Below are 24,220 nucleotides of genomic sequence, written 5' to 3'. Positions count from 1 at the left end.
TTGCAACATCACTTCCTTCACATCAGGGCATTCAGCACGCCATCTCAGAGCTCAGGCATGAGTTTGTCTTGGTCTCCACGTATGCTAGAAAAATCAGTACCCTTATCACAGTACCTGTCAGCAAGGATGCAGCTGTACTGCTTTGCTAGTTACCAAGCAAGCTGATAAACACAGGGCTTTAACACTGTTATCGCATCATGTTTTACATGACTGTATTATGAAAACCCAAACCTTTGCCTGCACCAGGACTTCCAGTGTGTTAACATCAAATCAAGAGTTTGTAAAATCTCCTAAAGAGGATGCCACCATTCAAATATATAATATACATTTCTATATAGTGCTAGTAAGTGTCTGTACTAGTTACCATAACATCTCTGGTCTAACCAATCTTTCATCACACAAAGATGGGATAGTGCATGGATGGCTTGGCCAAACTCTTCTCACATTTGTTTAACAGATTTAAAACTTTATTAGTGAATGTTAAAAATCACAGTTATTTACATGGCATTGTACTGTTGGAAGAGAATGAAGGACCTTGTGTATGATAGCTGCAAGGTACATAGTTGATATATGCTACCACAGTCTAAGACGTGCAGGATGTCATGGAAGCTATGTTCACCTGGGATATAGAGGGTTACTTGGGATATAGAGGGTTACTTACTCAGGAAGTTGTACAGTAACTCCCCTGGCAATCTCTAGCAATATACGTAGATGACTGAGGATGACTTGTGCCCACACCCAAACCTGTATTTAACTTGCCCACATAAAAGAAATTCAAGCAGCACCTATGCAGGCAAGGAGGCACCATGCTCCCGGGCATCATAGTCTGCTTGTCTAGCACGCAAAGTTCATTAAGTGCAGATGCTATATTCCCTACAGCTGCCTGGCATAACTAGCGAGACAGCCTGTGTGCAAACCCCACCAGTTCAGAAAAGCAGAGAAAAACCTTGCAGTATGCTCAGGGAGCTCACCATGAGCTACAAAGTGGGTTGCCACTTTTGCCAAATACACCTCCAGCCACCATTTTCAAAGCCCAGACCTACCCAGAGTCATTATTTACTTCAAGGCAGAGTACTTTTTACCTAGTTGTGAAACTGCTGACTTCCTCAACCAGGATAAAGCCCAAACCAGATAAATAAAGAAACAAGAAATTTAGAATTGAGCTAAAGACTGGTTTGTGACTGCATCCCCTTAAATAGCCTGAAATCCCAGAACCACTCTGCTGTGTTTATGTGCTCCTGAATAATATCAGTAACCATGTAATTATACCGTGTAGCAATTGTTATACCAATTATAAATTCTGGCCCACGTTCAAGAGGAAAAAATGGTCTTCTGCAAAAGACTGTTCTCCCAATCAGCTGCTGTGCTGGTTTGTTGTCTGTAGGAAGCTAGTAATCACTCCCAACTGGAAAATATTCAGACTCCAAATTCAAAGAAATCTGGCAGGGAGATAGCACCATGTGCTCTTTTTGCAAGCACCATAATTTAAAAATTTGGAGGAATTTTGCTTGACTGGGTGCTTAATACAGCAATAAGCAAAGAAGGAGATAGATAGATTCCTGCCTTTTATACCAAGCAAAGCTGGTGCAGAATAACAGGAGTCTGTGGATAAACAACCCACAGGTACTAGGAGCATTTCAGCTCCTTGTTGTTCAGTAGTGAGATGGGAAGCAGTACAGTATTTGGTTCCATCCAGTGGAGATAGCTGCTTGCTTTTAAGGACAGGCTTTATAAAAATTAGTTTCCTCATTTTAGTAACTGAGCAATGTTTGGGTTTTTATTAAAACAAAATAATGCTGTATGTCCCTAGTTCTGTAATCACTCACACCTGCAAACCATTTTTATATATGAGTCCCATTAAGGTCAGTGGAAATATCTACATGGATAACCTGCAGCACATGCTAAGTATTTACAGGACTGTGACTTATTAAGTTCTCCTCTCTGGCTGTATGTATTGATGGAAGACAAAAACATTAAAGGACTTTTATTTGTAGCCAGTTTCACTTCCTGGCTCTCAGGCGCCAGAAAAATGTTGCAGTGTTTGGATAAAGTGCAACTGTAATCAGAACAGAAAGAAAAGCACTAACATAGCTGTAAAATTACTGGGTTTTTTTATTAAACTCTGAAAACTAAATATTAAGCCCAGGTTGTCCTGTCAGCGCTTCCAACATAGCACATAATTCACTCAGATCCTCTCACCAACCCCTGGGCTTTTTACTTACCCATTGCCTTCTGGGCTACTGATGGTCTGTTCGCTTTTCTCCCAACATCTTCTGGACACGGCCAGTTGGCCCACTAAGGAGCAAGCAGGGATCTCTGCTATATCTCCCCAACCCATGGCACATTACTGGGCTAGAGGAGGACAAACTGTAGAGGAGACCTAGGTCCTTGCTGTGTCTCTGAGTCCAAGTACATGGGTCTCCTAGTTTCAGTCTCCTAATGGAAACTAAACCCATGTAGGATTTTTGGGGACATTTTTGCAGTACTTTTCTATTAAAAGCCTTTTAGTAGGTGGCCTCTACTAGAACCACTCTCCAAATACCAGTAACCAATTTCCAGGCTCTTCCAGAGCACAGCCACTTGTATTGATTCCCCCCTGCTCCAGCAGGTATTACAAGATTCCCCTATACAATAGTTCCTCTTCTTCAAGAGCTGTCCAGTAGGTGGCAAGGCTCACTCCCCTACCCCCTAAAATGCGTAAGCTGCTGCAAGACTTGTCCTGACACTAGGATGAAGTATGTGGGTTTGGGCTCTACACTAGGCATTTGTGCATGCGCTCTCTTTCTTCCTCTTATAATTCAGATCAATGGGCATTTCAGATTTAAAGGGGCGCTGTCAGGTTAATTTCAGTTCCAAACAAACATCAACAAGTTTCTATTTTTTGCTTTAATTTAAAAAGAGAAATGTGATTTTGCCATGTGATTGTTTAGCAAACAAAGGAGATGCTTTCAATGCCAAAAAAATATCAGCTCTTAACATCTCATTTTCTTCATCAAGTTAGTAGGCTCTTAATACTGTAATCAATCAGGAGCTACTTCAGACTTCAGGATTATTGGACAGTTGCTCAGCAGCAGAACCTCAGAGCCGCTGTAGCAATAGAGCGTATATCACTCTGCTCTAAATGCTGCTATCTGGCAAGCCAGGAGAGCCACTCTTCCCTGTTACCCTTAGGGGGTTTACAGTACATACTTGATCCGTTCCAATTCGACCCAGAGGGCAGTGGCACAAATTTCATACAATGATGCATTAATGAGAATGTCCAATTCTTTCCTTCATCTGTCTTAAGCCATGGTATAAAGGAGGTAAAGTTCGTTATCCCTGCTTTAAATGGGGAAACTGAGGCACAGCGTGGTGAATTTATCTGTGGCAAATGACTTCAGTAGCAAATTCAGTGGCAGAGCTACAAATGGAAGTCAGGCCTTACATCGTACTCCTGTAGCCCACCACTAGACCTATGCTGCATGTAGTAGGTCCTGTCTGGCTCTCATCAAAATCAATATGTAATTTATTTCATATGAAATAAAATGCATACTGTCTGTAAGTAACACATAGAAAATTGTATTACTAGTGTATATGGGAATTCCAGTGGAATAGCTGAAACCTCAAAATGTTTGGCCATATTAATAAGTTATCATCATGCCAGTCTGAATACATATCAATAATAATCTTTAAACTTTGTTTTTTCATTGGCTAAAGTAGAATGATCCTCAGACAAACTTTATATGATTTTTAAAGCCATCAAACAGTGTAACAAGATACCTGCCCCCATCAAGGCATCTGTTTCATAAAACATTCAGGCATGTAGTTATCTGTTAATGATTTGCATTTGCAGATTGCATGCATTTTTTATCAGCTTTGAATAATTACTTTTATGTGGATGATGATTAGGGTGTCTTGTTGTTGTTCCTGTAACTTAGGCTGCTTTCCAGAAGTAAAGTTTCAAAGCACTAAGTTTAAAAAGCACTATTAGCTATGTAGCTTAAAAGTGCATGACATGTACAGGTCCTCCAGTGGCAAGAATGCAAATACCAACCATTTTAACTAAAAGGCCCAATAATTCTACATCTGTATTGAATGGGCTCATTTTCTAAGCACATGAAAGAGAAAAAAAGGGTGATTAGGAACAGCCAGCATGGATTCACCAAGGGCAGCGTGACCAACCTGATTGCCTTCTATGATGACATGATTGGCTCTGTGGATGTGGCGAGACCAGTGGATGTGGTATACCTTGACTTTAGCAAGGCTTTTGATATGGTCTCCCACAACATTATCGCAGGCAAGCTGAGGAACTACAGGTTGGTTGGATGAATGGAGTGTAAGGTGGATAGAAAACTGGCTGGAGCATCAGGCTAGAGAGTGATGAACTCATCTGGAGTACTGTGTTCAGTTTTGGCCCCTCACTACAGAAAGGATGTGGACATATTGGAGAGAGTCCAGTGAAGGGTGACAAAAATGGTTGAGGGCGGGGACACATGACCTATGAGGACAGACTGAGGGAACTGGGCTTAGTCTGGAGAAGAGAAGACTGAGGAGGGTTCAATAGCAGCCTCCTACTACCTGCAGGGGGGTTCAAAAGAGGATGGAGCTGGACTGGTCTCAGTGGTGGCAGATGACAGAACAAGGAGCAGTGGTCTCAAGTTGCAACAAGAGAAGTTTAGGTTAGATATTAGGAAGACTTTTCTCACTAGGAGGGTAGTAAAACACCGGAACAGGTTACCCAGAGAGGTGGTGGAAGCTCCATCCTTGGAGGTTTTTGAGACCCAGCTAGACAAAGTCTTGGCTGGGATGATCTACTTAGGGATGGTCCTGCTTTGAGCAGGGGGTTGGGCTAGATGTGGCCTCCCGCAGTCCCTTCCAATCCTAGTTTTCTATGATTCTATGTTAAAACTGCAGTTATTGTTAGAGTGCTGGTTTTATAAAATTATTATAAATTCCTTTAGATCCTAAATTAGTTGCAAATTCCAATCAGTGATTTTTATTATTTAATTATTTATTGGAAGAGGAAGTAATATCTGGTAAAATGTTAATACATAAAAATACACGTTTCTTCATAAAGCTAATTATGGCAGTAAATTATGTGTTACCTAGTTAACCCTTGGTTCATATGGTTATATGATTATTATGGAAACAGATATTGCAGTTGCACAAGTTATAGTCAAAATGCATTTTGCCTGTAAGGGAAAGATTTTAACCACTTAGTTTATATTAAAAATGCAGCATACACTCCCCCAAATTAAACTTTCATTTTTCACATATAAAATGAAGGAATGGACTCACTAATTGTGTTTAAAAAATTTAAATAGGTCCTTTAAGAGACTTAACACCAGGTGTCAGTCTCATTTTTTGTTCTAGGTTCTCTTAACGTAAACTCTTCAGTAAGTTTGAAGATTTCAACATCACTGAAGTCTCCAATACTACATGTAAAGACTTTTTATGATTAACGGCCATATTGTGTCATTATTCCTTTTAACTGGAGCTCATTATTCATTGTCCTGGGCTAACCGGAAATGCTCGCAACAGAAAATTCCCCAAAGAACTGCCATCCTCTTTCAGAATGGTTACCGGTTCCAGGAGCGTGACACTGCATACAGCCTGTCTTTAGCAAAGTATAATGGCCAGTGCCTCTTACAGCTTTTAATGGGACTGAATCCAGACTTTTCATAAGGAAGGTAGCATCCCCACCTGCGCCAGCTTTTGTAATAAAGGTATGCTCTTTCCTCTGACAGGGATCCCTCCAGATTCTTCAGTGCGAGCAAAAACGTCCCAGCTGCCTCAATGCTGGGTAAAGCAGAAAGCTCTCGGGAGCTGTAATTCTTGTGGAACCTTCCATAACCCTATAGCATCACCCTGTATAGCATTTGAGAGCCACCAGATTGTGCTGATTTGACTCTGCATAATTTGGAATGATACTGGAAACCTAAGTCAGGATTCCTACTCTAAACAGCAGGAAGCATATGTCCAATCTGAGTAGTTAAATATAGGCAAAATACTGGATGATGAGCTTTTCATGAGTCCTTAATCCTCAGCACCCTCCACTCAACCCTATTGCCATTTAGGCACTTACTGATGCTGACTTGAAGATGCCTTCAGATTTACTCAGCATGAGTAAAACTACCAGAATCAGGGCTGTAGGTAGCACTTAAATAAATGATAAAATGGCTGTTAATAACTAGCATTAAAAACCTCTAAGCAATCCAGCCTCACTTCCATTTTGCACTTCCACAGAGGCCAATGATAGTGTGGGCAGTGATGGTGTTAGAAGCTCTGAAGCAAAAAGAGAGATCCATGTGAAAATAATGTACCTGTGCAGACGTAACCACACACACACATATACATGCACACCCAGCCACACACACATACTTACATGCAACAATGCATGCATACATACACACACACACTATGCAACATTCAGCAAAAGCATCACTTTTCTTCCAGATATATTTCTAAAATCATCTAATTCACAATAATTAGTTCATAAAAGTCCATAGTAATGAAAAAGATCATTACACAGTCTGTAGTTCAAGAAAGAATAATTTGTGGGGGTGAAGGAAGACCATGTTAATAGGGCTGAACAAAGTTCAGAGAGTAACACTTCTCAGACTCCAGGGCTGCTTTTCACCTCGGAGGCAGAAATAATGGAAAGCTTGAAAAATGCACCCCAAAAGGAGAGACCGTATCTGTGAAGGAGACAAGTAGCTACTAGAAATGAGCATGTTTCTACTCCTGGAGCATGCATTGCATGCTGTTCCCTATTGAAGACATTGGGGGTGTTGCTACTGGCTTTACATAGAACTGAATTTAGGCCAGGAGGCACATAATACCACCCAGATCCTCTCATTCCTAGTCAATAATTTCCTTACTTAGAAGAACAAACAATTACGTAATAAGAGAACAAAACACTGTGTTTTGGCTTAATACACAATAGCACACAATTCAATACATGCTTCAAAGGCAACACAACTGTATGCCCATCATATGTACAACTCCATCTTGCACAGATCTGGGCCCCAAGTAGGAGTAATAGTTTGGGTGTGGATGTGCTGCCAAGTTGGGGGCATACATACAAGGGTTATTTCTGATGCCCCAGTCTAGACCTTTCTTCTTATCATGGTGTGTTCTTTTGTTGTTCCCATTACAGAGGAAATGCTGGCATGGACCCTCTGCAAGAGAGTTACAAGTGGGGCAGATAGCTGCTTGGTTGGGTTTTCTAAGCATCAGAATAGTACTGAAATAGGACTTGTACTCCAGCCTCACTTCGGTGCTTTTGAAACCCATAGCCTATGGGTGTTTTCATGTTGGTTTGCCATGTTTTTTGGTAGCTGCTTGTGGACAGTGCCATTGCCAGGATGTGGTCTCAGGATTGTAATGGCTTATGAATCAGTAAATGCATGAATAAAAGAGCACAGTTTGAGAGCATGCTCTGACCACTAAGGGTGTCACCCCACCTGCTGGCATAAAAAGAGCTGTTAATTATAGCTTGTCCTTCCTAGCCGAGTGGAAATAGTCCTGAATCAGGCAGGATAACAGTAATTTTCTGTCACAGAGGATACACAGGCACCTTCTCTGAATATGTCTGTACCACATTTGTACAGATAGATCACTGCTAAGAAGCATGTGAGCATGTTCCATTGACTCAGTCCCACTCCACCACTCTCAAGCAAGTGATTTCAAGTGATTTCAAGATCAGCAGCAAGGAGTGCCTTATGGCAACTTCATTGACTGTCCTGTGTTTGGCACAGGTGGGGCACACTTCTTGGTGATGCTCTCAGGAAAGCCAGGGAACTGTTATAGACATCCCCTATGGCTGAGTCCAGACGAATGAGCATGTGCCAGTTGCAGTATTTCAAAGCAGTTTGAGATGCTGCTAGAGGCATGCTAGGAATGAAAAAATGTTCCCCATGCATGCATATTTGCACCGTGTGCAGCAGCTGAGTCTGAGGCAGTACTGCACTGCAGGCAGTCTCTGCCAACAGTGGGCCACGAGCACCCCAATGGCCACTGCTGCTGCAGGGGGGCTGTGCGGTAGGCAGGGGATCCACACCTCCTGAGCAGTTCCCCCCACCCCCCTCCTACCACCACACAGTCCTCCCACCCCCACAATCCCTCCACAAACCCCACCCCCACAAACCCCCACCCACATACCCACCCACAAACCCCACACTCACAACCTGCCCTACAATTCACCCCCAAAACCTACCCCCCAAACTGCCACAAAAGCCTCACACCCACCCACAAACCCCCCATACCCCACATCCCCCCACAAATCTCACACACTGCTTCCCCTGCTGCCAGATGGGATGGGACCTGTAGCAACTGCCATGCTGCAATCTTGTCCCATGCCCTCACCAGTGTTGGGACATGTGGCCTGAGCCGGGGGGGGGGAGGGAGGGTCCTGGTCTCAGAAACCACTTGGGGGGTGTGATGTGCTGGGGGGAGAGGTGGAGGTGGCAGCAGGGGTGGGTGTGTGTGAGAGAGAGAGAGAGAGAGAGATGAGGTTGTGGGTGGGGGAGTGGTCTGGGTAGAAGAGGCCTCCAGAGCCAGGCTTAGAGCCCCCCTGCCCTCCTAGGGCAGCCTGTGCATGGGATGGCTGGCCTGGAAGGGAAGGGATTTGCCCAGCCCAGTCCCTAAGTCCCAGTCAAGGGCTTCCCAGGAATGGCCTGGGGATCGCTGGGACCTGGGCACAGGCACAGGGAGCAGAACAGTAGGGGCTGGCACTGCTCAGCTAGTGGGGGAAGGCAGGGGCTGTGGGTCAGGAGTGAGGGGCACTGGTGAGGCTGTGGTTTGGGAGTGAGGGGAAAGGGTAAGGGCAGGGCACTGGCATATCATTGCTACTCAGCACCCCACATCCTGGTGAGCAAAGGGGACAGGGGCAGCTCTGATTTTTCTATGAGAAAAAAACCAAAAGCAAACACCAGAGCGTACAGATATTTAGAATTAGTTTTATTATGATGATAGAGGCACTGGCAGGCTTCCAAATTGCTTTAAAATTGTAAATATATCAAGAAAATATTGCCCAACTGATCTGTCTATATATAGTGGCATTTCATTTTAATTGCGGAAGAACACAGATTTGGGGTATTTTAATGAAAGAATTTGGGTTTTTTAATGAGGGAATGTGCAAGTTTAAAACAGGGAACACCAGGATCCCTGCTAGTGAGGCAAGTGGTGGGACTCGGGCAAAGGATCCTGCCCAAGGGACCAGGGACCCAGCTCGAGGGCAGATGAGGTGGCTGATGTCCTGGCCATTAGGGGCCAGGAGGACACACTTCGACAGTTCAGAGTGGGCCACCACAATGAGCATATCTTCTGGGCAATAGCTGCCCAGATGGCAGGGTGGGTTACCAGAAGACATGACAGCACTGCCACTCAAATGCCAACTGTTCAGCCACAGCCCATTGGCAGCTGGCTCAGAGGTGCAGGTGGCTCTGCTACAGTGTCCATACCACAGCCCAAGCAGTGGTGCGGTCCCCATCTGGGCCTGGCAGGCTCACACCCATGGGTCTGCAGATGGCAGCAGGTCACAGCCAGACAGCAGCCACCACAGCCAAACTACTGCAGTAGGTAGAGGGTGCAGGGCCACTCTAGGTTAGGGCTACCTCAGCAGTCCAGCTGACACAAGGAGCTAGTGTCCCCAGATGCCAACTGGTTGGATATGCACCTGATAAACAACTATCTACTTTTTACTCCTTGCAGCATTTAGTATAACGGGTTGTTAGACTTATGGGGCAGACTGAATACAGCAAGGAGTGATGTCACGTAGACTGTTTTAAATAGAGTCATCCCAACAGAAACCACATCAAGAGGGTGTAAAATAATTTCTGATTCTCTCCTAAAACAGCCAACGGGGGTCACAGCTGTTCAGCAGGAACCCACTCCTCTGAAGTCTTCAGGTCTTCGGTGTTCAACACCTAGAAAGATCAGGCTTCTAGACCAGAACATCCTGGGGAAGGAGCATGTCTTCCACTTGTTCTGTCTAGGACTAATGCAGTCCTCCCTTAGCAGCTAACAATAAAACTGTCAGGGATACAGGTTGTAGCTGTATTGGTCTACAGGCAACAGGAATCAGAACTCATAGCAGAGGTGATAACTTTTATTAGACCAATTAGATATTTGCAAAAAAAAATTTTAATTGCAAGCTTTCTGGCACACCCACCCTTCCTCGGGCATAGGAGAATGCAAATATTGTAAAACTTCTCGTAAGTGGAAATGAAAATTCGTATTTCACAGGAGAGCTGAAGGTGTTTTAAGGTCTCCTGCTTGGAATAGTTTGTTTTGTGCAAAACGTTCAGATAAAAGTTAGAAGAGTCTATTTACCTTGATGTTGTCTGGTGTCAAGCAGGATGTTAAATTATGTTTCCTTCTGGTTATGGTATTTCATATTGCACAGGAGGATGGTGTGATGGATGCTTTCCTGGGTAGGAAATTCTCTTGTGTAGAGGCAGTTTGCTCTGTGAACATGCAGATTGAGCTGGAACAATAGGCAGGAGCCAAGGTGTCAGCTTGCAGGTTCCAAGGTGGTGAACTTTCTTCCTTCTTGTAAAATTATGAAGTTTTAATTTAAAAAACGGCTAAAATTTGATCTCTTCTATGTTTCAGGGATACATGTTACAGTTATACTGGTTATAGTTGTATAGTTGTATTCCTTTTGCCTGTGTTCCTGTTTCAGAAACACAGAATCAGAACTCATGGCAGAGGTGATATCTTTTATTAGACCAAGGAGATATTTGCAAAAATATATATTTTTTGCAAGCTTTCAGGCACACTTACCCTTCCTCCTGTGCAATATGAAATTCAAATATGGATTCCAATAAAACTGGCATTCGCTCATTCAGCATGACTCAGTCTCTGTCACTACCCTTTTGCATCCGTTATCTCTCGCTCACTCCAATATAGTAATTAGTCCTCTTGACATCCAGCAAGAAATGTTTGACTGACTGATCCCTGTTGTACCCAAAGCTGCCTAAGCCATCTGTGCTTAAAAAGCCTCAGGCTATTATTACTCCAACAGCAGCAGACAAGACAAAGTCTTGGCAAGTAACTGACTTTCCGTATCCTCTTTCAATTCCTCACAGGCGCTGGGGGTTGATTCTTTGTCAGACCTGTAGCCTAGATACTCTTGTTCTCAATACAGCAACAGACAGCATCATAGATTACTACCCAGATTGCACTGGCATATCATATCCTACAGATTTTGCTTCTTGGCCTTTTAATAGGTGAGGCAGATGGTTAACGTTGGATTTCTCTCCTTTAAAAAAAACCAAACCTTTAAAAACTAATATTGTCTGGAATGGGGGTCCCCAACGTTTTTGGGCAGCGTGCCAAAAACACCCACAACCTCAACGTGTAAGATGTTGGTGTGCCAGGGGTGAATGGCAGGGGAACTGCAAGGGGCTTGATCTTTCTTGTGGCAGCGCAGCCCTGGCCCCTTCCCTGCCATCCACCCCGAGGCATGTATGCCAAGCAAAATGCCTTTGTACGCTGCACTCTGGCACACATGCCCTGGTCTGAAACAACAGCAGGCATGCAATATTTCAGAAGCCAGCCAAAGACTAGCCCTCCTCACTGAGTCTCTTTATAAGCAGCATTTATGGGACCACTTCTAAGTCCCAGAGCTTGCTGTGTTTTGGTTTAGATTTGCCTGCATGACAACACAAGGGTGCTCATCACCTAGTCAGGCTCCACTTTGCCCACACTACCCCTTACATTTTTGTGAATTTTAGAGCATGAATGTATTCACCTGCACAACCATGAAGAACAAATTTCTACTGTGAGAAGGACCAGCTGGCATTCCTTGGCCTGTGTTATGAAAGTGCTCAAGCTAAAAAGCCTCTCCTAGCTTAAAAGTGGCTGAAAGGGTGTGCACAAAATTTCACCAAGAGGCCAGACAGAAAAGTTTTTTCTAGTCTATTGCTCAGATGCAATAGAAACCTGAACACATGTGTTGCTCATTAGTAGTGATCCTATCTTCCTGTTCTTTCCTGAGTATCAAGGGAGTAGAGAAAGACCTGTCCTACATGTCCTGACTTACAGGCATAGTAATGATGCACATAGTCCCCATACAATCTGGGGAAAGCTCCTGACACCTTCCCTTACACAGAAGACCTACAGAAGCACCAGGTGAAATCCAACCAGTAGTTATCCACCTTCCTCCATTGTCCAGCAGCCTGCATTTTCTCATAGGTGTGTGTACTTTTTTTCCACAGGTGTTTGTTATGCCGAGTTTGGAGTGCGGGTCCCGAAGACCACGGGCTCTGCCTACACCTACAGCTACGTGACAGTGGGGGAGTTTGTGGCATTCTTCATTGGCTGGAACCTGATCCTGGAGTACCTGATTGGCACCGCAGCTGGTGCAAGTGCACTGAGTAGCATGTTTGACTCCCTGGCAAATCACACCATCAGCCACTGGATGATCAACAGCGTTGGAACATTGAATGGCCTAGGTGAGGAGTACTCTTGTCATGCAACACATCATTAACTGGGTTTATTAAGCCCTGCAAGACAAATTGGAGCTCATTGGAGCTCAGACCTGGGTACTGTGCTCTCTTCCTGATTCACTACCCATTCACCTCTAACATCTTCTTTGACATTTCAGGCCAACCAAAGGTTTGGCTAGTAGACAGTATTCAGAAATGGATAGCCCTCATAGTTCAGTTCGGCTTGTAGTGAGCTGCAACCCAATGGCAATTCAGCTTCCTGTCGCTTCCTGTGCTCCTGCCTGAAATGCTTAGGAAATCAGATTAAACCAAACACCGGTTCTGAAAGGCGCTGAGCCTTGATAAGGTTCTCATCCACCTGCAACGTTGGCTTTGGCCCTTATTTATATGATCTACAAACCAAAGCCTAGGATTTGATTATTCTCCCAAGATCATATCCTATGCTCCTATTTGTGCCTGGTATGGTATTTACTGTTTGTTCCTCCCATGGTCCACAACATATGAGGTAGTGAGCAAACCTGAAAGAAGGCACAGTCACTGCCTAAAATAGCTTGCACACTACAGCAGTGATTCCTAAAACAGTGATCCACAGATCATTAGTGCTCTCCAGAGTCACTGTAACTGGTCCACAGCTGGTCCACTGATCATATACTGTTGTCCCTGAATATCTTAATTGTGTTTTCAGTTAAAAGTTAGACAATAAGGGGACACAGTGATCTGTGAAAAATATTGAGGGTTGACAGTGGTCCACTGGTCCAAAAAGGCTGAGAGAAAAAGACGATGTGTAGGGGAAGGAGGTCCAAACAAAGGAGGTGGCCAGTTAATACCTGGCCTCATCCTGGCACAAAGATTTTATGGCACTGTGTTGTTGTTTCTTCATGAATATAGGGACATACAGAGAATCCCAGATAAGCCTCACACCAGGCCTCCACAGGTACCTTTAGGCATTGTAGTAACCCTGCACCAAGGGATGGCTTACCTCCCAAATTAGGTGTGCAGATGTGCCCACCTTGCCCACTTCCTGCACCTAAGTTCATCTCCTCAGAAGGCACTTCTGATTTCTTAGTATCAAAGCCCCCAGTTTCCCCAAAATAAAGCCCAATAAGAAGTTGCCCCTACTAAGTCTCCTCAGCAACTGTCCTGTACTGGAGGTCGTAGCGTACATGTCCTTTCCCTGGATTGCAAGTGTCAGTGTCTCTCCTTCTCTCAGAAACAACGCCATGCTTCCTTTTCCCTTGCCTCTGGTCAAGGAACCATTTGACCTGGCAACTCATTAGCCTAGCTTGGTCAAGATGCACAACTTCTACAGCCAGTGGTACAAGGGACTGATATGGCCCCCCAGCCCAAGTAATTAGGCACTCATTAACAGCTAAAGGCAACCTTTGGCATGAGTCCAGGGCAGAGCTCAGACTCACATCTCTAGAGCTGTAGTGAGGTGCTGTTCCCATGCTGCCACCCTGCCCCATCCCCAGGCCACGACTTCTCCTTCCTCTCCACTTGGAATTGGCGCAGCAAAGGAGCCCAGGCCCCATCGTGATTCTGCACTGTAGCCTTGTGCCCCTGTGCCGTGGAGCAACTGCCCTCCCCCAGGGCCACTTCCTTTCTCTTTTCCATATCTCACTCAAAGGAGCCTCTTCCTTTGAAACTCCAGCAGTGTCCTTCCTGGATTCCCTTCCCAGTTTCTTATCACTCAGCATGGGCCCACGCCAGCCCTGGACCGGCCCCTGGAAAAAACTCTTGTAACCACTGCTGCTTTTCTCTAAGACTCTCTCTGTTCCCTTCCAGCAGCAGGGACAGGAACAATCTCCACCCCAGTCCTTCCCTGGCTACTAGAGAGCCTTTCAGCTCTCCCCCTACTGAAGGACAAGATTTCTATTTTATCCTGCCTCCCCCTACCCTGCAGTTTTTGTAGCCAATTTCATCTGATCTGGGAGGAAAACCACAGATCGGGTCTCTGAAAAGCCCAGCTTACACTGTGGCATGTGTTTCCAGCAGGGACATTGGAAACTTCCAGCCGCTCCTGTTAAATTCTCCCTCACCTGGGGTTCAATCCTGAAAGGTGCTGACCTCCCAACTACCACTGAAATCTGTACCTGACAAGATCAGAATTCTCCTGGCAGGTAGGAGGGAATGAGACCCTCTTTTTCCTTCACTGGATCTTGTCCAAGGGACCTTACCCCATAAGCTGAAGGCCTTTTTGAGCAGCTGTATGTAAAATTACTGTTGTGGATCATTTTATTTACAGAGACGTTCTCCCCAGCTTGTACGCAGTGCTCAAGCACTGGCCAGTTGAAGAAACAGAAAACAGGCAGTGTTTAAGCAGAGGCAATACTTAAAAAGCCAGCATGGGATCATTTAAAAATAGCATAATGTCTGCACAAGCTCTTGTGAGTCCAGTAGAGAACTCCTTGAAAAGCTAACACTTGGAAACAGGCTTGCATAAACTGAGAAAAAACCTACAGGGTGCAGACTCCTACACTGACCATAGCAAACATCTTTGCTCACACTGGACTCTCTCCTTGGACAGTTAAAGACACCAAGATATACAAAACACTGACCAAGTGCCTCTCATTCTGGATCAGACCTAGGACAACTCCCAGCTCAAGACAGAAGCATCCCTCTCTAAGCCATCCCAGCCAAGTGTTTGTTTAACTTGCACTTAAAAACTTAGTGATGGAGATTACACCACCTCTTTCAGTAATCCAGTGTTTAACTACTCTCATTCTTAGAAGTTTCTTCCCTAATACCCAACCCAACTTTCCCTTGTTGAAATTTAAGCCTATCACTTCTTGGCCTGTCCCAGTGGATACCCAGAACAATTTATCACCATCCTTCTTATAACAACCCTTTCTGTGTTTGAATATTTAATACATTCACACACAGTCTTCTCTCCTCCACACTAAGGAACCCCAGTTCTTCTAGCTTTTCTTCACATGTTCTGTTCCCTAAAGTCTAATAATTGTTGTTGGGTGCATCTACATGTACCTCTTTCAAACAGTCTTAGCCTGTTTAATGCACCATTTAAGGTGCATTAGTGGTGCATGTCTACATGTGCATACCCTTAAAAATGTGCCTTAAAGATGGCAATTTAAGGCTATGTGAGCCTAAATTTGATACCTGCATAAAGCAGGTATCAAATTTAGGCACAAATAGCTAAGTTGCATTAGTGCACATGTAGATGTGCTAATGTGCATTAGGGCAGTGTGGATCAATGGGTACACGCCGTGTTAATGCGTATGGGTGCATTTGCATGAGAACATCTAAATGTGCTGTATGTGGCTCTGCAGACATGTTTGCGGCGCCACATACTGCACGGCTGCACTCATCTGGACACGGCCTCTGATTTTACATACTCAGAATAAACATTTCTGCTTGTCCTTAGTATCACAGCAAACGTTCCACTTTTTGTAAGGTTCCTTTATAAGTTTCAAGCTATTGAGGAGCTCATGACTGAGCCAAGCAGGTTCTTTGCTATGTTCCTTTTCCTTCCTGTGAAAAGCATGCTCTTCTGCCCTTAATGTTGTCTTTTTTAGGAACAGTCAGGTGTCCTGGCCTCCTTTTCCCCTTACACTTCCTTCCCATGGGAGATCTGCCACTTCATTGAGTTTTTTAAAGCTTGTTTTCTTCAATTCTTGTTTTGTTATTCTGTTGTTCCACTTCTTTCTTTTCCTGAGTAGAATGAATTTGTCATTTCATGACCACTGTCAGCCAAGTTGCCTTCCCCTTTCTTACTCTCAATCAATTCCTCCCCACTTTATGAAGTCCAGCTCATCAGTTGGTTTCTCCATCCTCTGTACAAAAAATTGGCCCCAGAATAGTCTAAAACCTTGCTGAACTGCCTCTGCACCACTGCACCTCCCAGCAATAATTAAAATCACCATAAGCACCAGGTTTTTCTCCTGGTTGGAGATCTTCAGATGACACCCACCATAACATCTGCCTTATGGCTTCCCCTTTTGCCTTAACCCAGAGACTTTCAACAAGCCTACCTTCCAGTTCATTCTGGACCTCAGAACTAAGTGTCTGTATGTTCAGCATATGAAGCAACACCTCCTCCTTTTTCTCCCTATTGTCCTTCCTGAACAAGCTGTGTCCATTCATGTCATTTTACTAGTTGTGTGAACTACTAGTCTTAGTTATTCTAATGACATCATAAACATGTATGCATACTAGGCCTTTCAGTTTCTCCTATTTACTTCCCATACCCCATATTACATTTTAGATGATTAGTTGATTGACCTGGTGATTTCCCTCAAACATACTGGTTAAGATTTTCCATGTTTCCTCCTATTCCTAGGTCTTAACTGTGGGCTTTTGTCTCCATCCCCTGTTGAGACTAGTTTAAAACCCTCCTCATTAGGTAGGTTAGTCTGTGAGTTTAATGTGACAATTTTTGCTGGAGGATCTGGCCACACAGTCTATAGCTGTGACCAAACATGAGTGCACAGCTGCAGAGAGTTTCAAAAATGGCCAATCATTGCATGAGGGGTCAGATGAAGACATTTCAAAACCAAGTGTCTTCTGTAACTTCTATCTGTGCTGCCTGCCAGCCTGTCACTGTTTTCAGAGGCTAGGGACAGACATTACACATAAACCGGCTTAAGTCATCAGAAATGGGTTTAAACCTGTAACAGAACAGATGTTCAGTGCCCACAAACCAGTTTGAAAATGGCTAAAACAGGTTGAATGTAGTATCAGACTTAACTGATTTGGGTCAAACTAGTTTATGCAATGTCTGTCCCAGACCCCTTGCTGGTTTAAGATTAACCAGATTCCCCCAGCATCCCAGCATGCCCTCTGGGCCAGGTGGGGCTCTCTGCTCCACAGCAGAGCTGGCTCCTCCCCTCTGCTTCCTGGCTGGAGCTTGGGCAAAGACTGCAGGCACAACAGGGTCTGCCTGGCTTCCCCCACCCTCACTGCTCAAACAGGAATCCCCCCTACCTCCTCCCACAGCATGGACCCCAGCCCCAAGGACCATAGGCATGTGGTGTGCTAACTAATGCTGAGAGGTGTCTGTGTGCATATCGCTCCAATTTCACTGGGACAGGCAGACAGAACAGTAACCGCTTAGGGATTTTTGGAGCTAATTAACAGGTCAGCTGGTAAGCTGTTTAAGAAGAGTTTGAACTAATGGAGAGAGGCTATTGTTTTGCTGATGGGGTAATAAACTCTGTTATCGCCCTGCTGCTGGCTTGCTTGGCTGTAGGTTTGCTGCAGACAGGATACAGAAGCAGAAAGGGAGATTAAAAAGCTCTGAATCTTCAACAGATGCATGCACTGCACACACCCCTTGCTTCAGAGTGCTAGCAGGGGGCTGGGGGCTGGCAATACTCCTGCCCCTTGAGCAGCCAGCGGAGAATCCCTAATCAGAGGTCCTTCCAGGGCCTGGCCATGCCCCGCCTCTGCTCAGCATGGTGTAAGGGAAAGGAGGGTTGTTGTAGTGCCCCCCAGCTTCTAGCCTGAGCCACTGAAGGCGTGTGCCTGAATTTCCTCAGTCCAGAGAGAATGTCTGCCCAATTACAAATCGCTTCAGCCTAGCCAGGTTAGACTAACCTGCAGATTGAATCAATTCAGGCTCAGGCTTTATGAATGTCTGTCCCTAGCCAGAATGGGAGGAGGGGAAGGGAGCAGAGAAAGTTCATTTTGGTGGTTTTTCAGCCCCCTCTGGAGGGTGGGGCAGATGTATTGGAGCCCTCCCCCCACACACTCCACAAGGTGGGGTGGTTTCAATTCACCCACTCCACCCTCCAGCTCCAGCTAAGGAACCTCTAGAATGAGCTTTCTCTCCTTTCTTTCCCCCCTCCCATTTGAAACAGAGACAAGCTGGGAGAGAGGAGGGCCCATTGCTTAGGGAAACTGGCTGTAGACTGGCAACCAGCAGCTAGATTTCCCTCCCCACCAGTGGCAACTTGTAGGACACCCCCCTTCCCCCTGCCGGTCGGCAAGATTGGCCATGGGGGACCTCCCCCTCAGTCGCTGACCAGTCACTGGGGGGGCACACCCCCCCCCCAACTAAGGTGGCACCAGTTGCCCATGCTCCTCCCTGGAACTAACAGCAAACTTCTGTTTGGGCTGGGGGATCATTGTCCTGCAAAGCCTTCTCAGTTACAGCAGGGAGCTGCACTTCTATCTGTGCCAAGATGCTTTTCCCCTTCTTCATTAGGTGAATTTGAAAGCTTGGCTTGTTCCAATCCAGTTCTGCTTAGAGAAGGCTCAGGTGAAGCTTGGTGAAGAACTTCTCCATAGTTTGGCTTGCCCATTTCTAATTTTCACCCACTGTGTAAAAAATAACAATGACATTGTTCATTTTACATATTTGCTAACAGTATTCCAAATTACTATGAGTACAGTTCCATTTGTGCACATCTCTCATGTGCTGACACACCGACACACCTACAAGTACATGAACATGTGCTGCTAAGTAAAACAATGTGTCCATGCAATCTAGTATGACACCAAGTGGGAGAGTGCATACAAAGACACTGCATTAACAGACTGGCAGTCGAAGCTGCTTCTTCAGATCCCAATTACTGAAACTTCATACGGGCTGCAATGGAATAAACATAAACACTGTCAAGCACATAACCAATAGCAGTTTTAAAGCCAAAACTAAAGGATATATGCTGCACAAGTTTATTTTATATTCTCTGCTACTGTCCCCAGTACATTCTCCAAGGCCAATGGAGGGTTTTCAGGGACTCAGCAATATGCCTTCAGCAGACAGGAGCAGCGCAGATTCCCTGTGACAAAGAACAAGCTCACTGCCTGGTCCTTTAGCATTCAGAAACTACTTGCTAAATGTGGCTACTTGAACTGTGGATCGAACAATACTCTGTGTCTTTGCTAATGAGTAACAATAGAATGGTGTTTTGATAAGTATTTCATGCAAGATTAACATGTGATCAACAGAGACACATTACACAGTTTGGGACCTGATCTTTGTTCTTTGCCCACACACCCAAAACTCTCACTGATGTGTTGTTGTGTGAGGGGTGATCACCTCTGTATTATAAACTGAAGTGCTCTGAATTTGAGCCTTCTAAGCAAGCGCTTGTAGTGCATGATTATTGAACACTACTAAGCCTTTGCGTTGGGATCAGAGCAGCTATGCTCCAGAATCCAGAAAGCATTTTATAACATGGAGTCTTTCCTGAGACTCACACTGTCCTTCTCTTTCTCTCCCTCTCTCAATGTGGGTGAATGTTTTCTTTCCTTTGCCCAGGAAAAGGAGAAGAATCATACCCAGATCTTCTGGCTTTGGTTATCGCTGTCATTGTGACCATCATTGTTTCCATGGGAGTGAAGAACTCTGTGGGATTCAACAACGTGCTCAATGTCATTAACCTGGCAGTGTGGATCTTCATCATGATAGCTGGAGTGTCCTTTACCAAAGGTGACAATTGGTCTGAGGGGCGGTTCCTACCCTTCGGATGGTCAGGGGTAAGTGTCTTGTACTCAATCCAGTATGTTATAATCAACAGCAGCTTTAAGCTTAAGCATCTCCCTGGCCACATAGGGCGCCAGCACCACATACCAGGTACTACTTCAAGCAGGGCAGTCCCTGGGGGCAGGGGGTGAATTGGGTTGACCGCCTTTGGCCCTGCGCTTTGGGGGGCCCCGCGGAGCTGGGCAGAGTGGCCATGGCGATTCCTCGCAGCCAGCTTCGCATCCAGCTACTCACTACACCCCTTCCCCCCACCACCAATGCCACCACTGCAGATGGCAGTGGCAGTTACTTTGGGTCCAGGGCACGTGGGATCAGAGCAGGGGTGGTACCCCGAATGGACTGATTTGCCCCAGGCCCCACACCCTGCTTGAGTCAGCTCTGCAGTCAGACAGGACAAGAGATGAGACTTGAAGTCAGAGCTGACCTGAGCAAGGTGCAGGGCCCGGGGCAAAACAGTCCATGCAGGGTCTGCAGGCCATGATTGCACAGGTGCTTCCCATGCATTGCATACCTAGAGACCCTGTAGTGCTAGATGTACAACATGCATATCACAGGAAAACCCCAGTCTCATTGGACATAACTGATAAATGTTGGGAGAGGAAGCAGAGGAGCAGATGGGCAAGGTGACCTTCCCTGGGTCTCACAATGCAAGTCAGCATCAGGGCAGGGGTCAGAGCCAGATCTCCAGGTCCCAAGTTCCATGTCCTCTCCACTGGACCATGCTTCCTTTTGAGCGAGGTGGAAGTCAAAATCCCTGACCACCCTCCACTTCCCTCTTGCTAAGGAACCACAGGTGTGGTTCCACTTCATGAGTCCGTGTGCTTGTAAAGAGAGGAGTCATAGGAAGCCCCAGGGTCTGACAAATGAGAGTGGTAGGAGAATACTGTGGGGCATGGGCACAGGTGAAGTTTATGATGTGTCTTGTGGATACATCTAAGAAGGAGAGAGACGAATTAGGGATGAATGAAACTAAAGTGTCTGGTTTGCAGGAATTTTTTTTTCTTTTTTAATTTCATATCCATCCAAATAATCTTTTCCCAACATTTCAACAAACCAAAAGTTCCCTGACACAGCAGCTGTTCAATAAAATTGCTGCTTTTGCTAGTCTAATACCAGGGAATAGGGGCAGGGAGAGTCCTGGAGTACCCAGCTCTGCAGGCCGGCTATGAAGGTCTGCCCCAGGCAAGGTATATCTAGGTCCCAGTGTTCAAGTTCCCTGAGAACCCTGGCTTAGCTTCAGTAACAGCTGCCAAGCTCAAAATATTTCTAATATTTCAGACTCAATGAAGCAGCATTTTTGTGGAAACTGTTTCATTGAGTTTTGGTCTGAGTTGAGCAGAAAGCAATGTGGGGTCTCTCATGGCTCAGGGTCTCACTAAAGGAAGGACAGGACCTATGTGTAAATGTTTCCTAGAAAGAGATTTACAGCAGCATATCTGAAGGACTTTCCAAAAGATTAAAGATGACCAAAAGCTGGGACCATTTTTCCCACCCGCATCCAAATTTCAGATCAAATAGGATCCAAGGCCTAAGTCTGGTCCAAAGACCAATCCCTGACCCAACAAAACAATGGAACAAAGGCAAAAAGCTGAAAAGTAACATTTTTCAAAGTGCTTAAGTGCTTTAGGAACATGCGTCCCCACGACTTTCACTGGGAATCAGCCTCCTCTGTAACTTGGGAGCTTTGGAGACATTTTCACCTGAGGCCATGTTTTTATGATGCAGCTTAGCATCCTTTTACAATGCAGTTTACCCATCTATAGTGAGGGAGCTCACAACAGCTAGCAGCATTTTTATACAGATGGGAGGACACGGTGTTATTTGTTTTGGTTGGTTTTCAATAAAAATGTTCTAAGCTGTTTGTTTTGTGCACTTCATAATACCACCTGTCAATGCATATTTTAAGGATGTTAGCTCAAAGCTGACTGAGAATTTGAACAGATTTGGCTTTTTTAGCCTGCTTGAACTAGTTTTTATCCAAGGATGAACAGAGACTGAAAATATCTCTGCTGGACTAAACCCAGAATAATTTATTGGATTTTCACTGCTCAACTCCATAAAGGTTTTGTGCAGAAAGCTAAGCAGGAAAGTAAAGTAAAGCAAGATTTCTGATACTGGATCCTAGGACACAACATGCTCCACTCGCTTCCCTCTGACAAATCAATATTTTATTGCTAGATAAAAACTACCATGAAGAATGAATCATTGAGCCCACCTGAGAGTAGAGCTCACCTTCGTCCTTTGATGCTGACTGGCTATTTGATGCCATGTGGCTGGAATAAAACCAAATTGGCCCACTTCTTGTAACTCCCTGAGATGCCAATACTTTTTCTGCTTTTTTCCTCTCTCTCTCACAATATTTTACAGAAATTCAAGGCCAGCTCTTTCTCTACCTCTTTCCATAGGCCTGTTTCAGCATTTGTTTCTTATAAAGATCCTTAATGATACTGTATATTTAAAGAAAACAAACCCAATAAAACATTTAAACAGTACAAATAATTCTGCATCCAAGGGTTTCCGGTGTGGGCTGCTAGCCCATCCACAGTTTCCAAATAAAACAGAATTTATTTTGAAAGCTGCACTCATCCGCTTGCTTTTATTCTGCTATTGTGTTCTGTCAATTAGCACATTTAGCTGCCACATTGGAAAGTCTGCTAATGTGGAATGTGTGAGAATGCTACAAATTCCTATGAACTGTATCAGATTTGGGGGTCTAATGTCACTAAAGCGAGTGAATAGATAAAATTGGTGAAGTTTCTCATCTGTCATTGACAGGACCTGTTGTCAGATTCAGGGACAGCACAGCTGCAGAACTGTATCAGGCATTAGGAAACTGCAGTTGACCGGCTTTAGCTGAATGTACCTCCATAACCGAAGGAGCGGTATGCACAGGATTTAGGGCTTCCTCCCTCAAGGGGATCACCATTCCAAATGGATCTCTTATTGGTTTAATATGCTTTAATTCTTCCAAATCTCCTTGATTTCCAGGTATTTCATCATGTGGCATGATTCAAGTGACATGTTGAGTTGTTTGGTAGAATTAAGGCCCCAAATTCAAATGCCAACATGTGGGTATAGATACTCTGGCCAGGCCTGAAGGCTGCATACATATGTGCTTGTTGGTGTTCTAATTAGAATGTGTCAGAGCAGGCTCAATTAATTGAATCTGCTCTGTGATTAATCAAGTCTGCTCCACGTTCTAATTAGAATGCTCCAGCATCGCCACGGTGTCATGTGATGAAACCCCCACACGTTCTAAAATGGCTACGGGGAACTTGATCTAAACCTCAGAAAATGAGGTTTAGATAAAGCATCCCATGGCCATTTTTAAACACACAGGGGCTTACTACACATGGCAGTGAGGTGTTTTAATTAGAGTGGCTGCCCAGGAACCACGATAATTAAAATGCCCCCGCAACTCCAAGCACGTGTATAGAGAGTCAAGATGTGCAAAAGACAGCTGAAGTAGAGCTGGACTCAAGGGCTTGCTTCAGGCCAAATTTGCCTAGTTTTGCATGAGTGGTCTTCATGTTAAAAAGGAGCAGGCTTTGGGAGGAGATGTGAAGGGAAAACTTCCTCCAGGCTGGGGAGCGCAAATGGGCCCCTTTTGTGGCTTCTACTACAGCCTCTACTGCCCAGCTGCATATGTCCTCCCGCACATACATGGACTAGTACAGTAATTCCTCCAGACCCTAACATGAAGACAAGCGCAAGGAGCCACCTCTCTCTCAACCAGGTTTATTTAACGTATCTGATTAAGTCAATTAAACCTGCAGGTGTTACAAGGCGCAGCTACTTGTTTCTATGCTTTCATTGGCTTTGACATAATCGCCACAACAGGAGAAGAAGCAAAGAATCCCAATACCTCCATCCCTTACGCAATCACAGCTTCGCTGGTCACGTGCCTGACAGCGTACGTGTCTGTAAGTACCAAGTTCAGATAACATTTCTCTACTACATCGTCTGTGCTGTTTTCTTACTGATGCGATGTGTCACAGAGAACATGTTGCAAAGGTTTCCTTCTCTGGTGGGCACTGATGAATCAGCTGTGGTTTTGTACACACATCAGTGTTTTCCTTTGCTACCCTTTGACCTCCCAGTCTGTTTTTTCCAGGCAGAGGACTAAAATATTTCCATTCTGGTGAGGTTATCCTTTCCTCTGCTGGCTGCTGGGAGAATGTGACAGCTTGTCTTTTCTCTGTGCGTAATCAACAGCATCAGCTCTAAAGAGGAGTTCAGTCTGTAAAACTGCAGCAAAATGAAAAAGAGCATCAAAAGAGGCAGGAACTATTCACCCAGCCATATCTTTGGAAGAGGAACCACTCCCACTGCTGCAGTT

At 44.9% G+C, this 24,220-nt stretch overlaps 1 protein-coding gene across 1 annotated transcript in view; it reads left to right on the top strand.

Annotated features, from left to right (window-relative positions):
• SLC7A14 (solute carrier family 7 member 14) overlaps positions 1–24,220 on the top strand; it is a 64,913-nt gene that overhangs the window by 28,091 nt on the left and 12,602 nt on the right. Inside the window, exons 3-5 of the mRNA XM_090051472.1 lie at positions 12,204–12,440; positions 19,657–19,874; positions 23,658–23,804. Of these exons, the coding sequence (XP_089907598.1) occupies positions 12,204–12,440; positions 19,657–19,874; positions 23,658–23,804 (602 nt within the window). The remainder of the gene's footprint in view (positions 1–12,203; positions 12,441–19,656; positions 19,875–23,657; positions 23,805–24,220) is intronic.

The sequence above is a fragment of the Crocodylus siamensis genome, chromosome 6 (genome assembly GCF_052110815.1).
Source record: "Crocodylus siamensis isolate JL-2025a chromosome 6, ASM5211081v1, whole genome shotgun sequence".
NCBI classification, from domain to species: Eukaryota; Metazoa; Chordata; order Crocodylia; family Crocodylidae; genus Crocodylus; species Crocodylus siamensis.
Note: the sequence above shows the minus strand (reverse complement) of the source record. Positions and strands in the feature narration are given on the sequence as shown.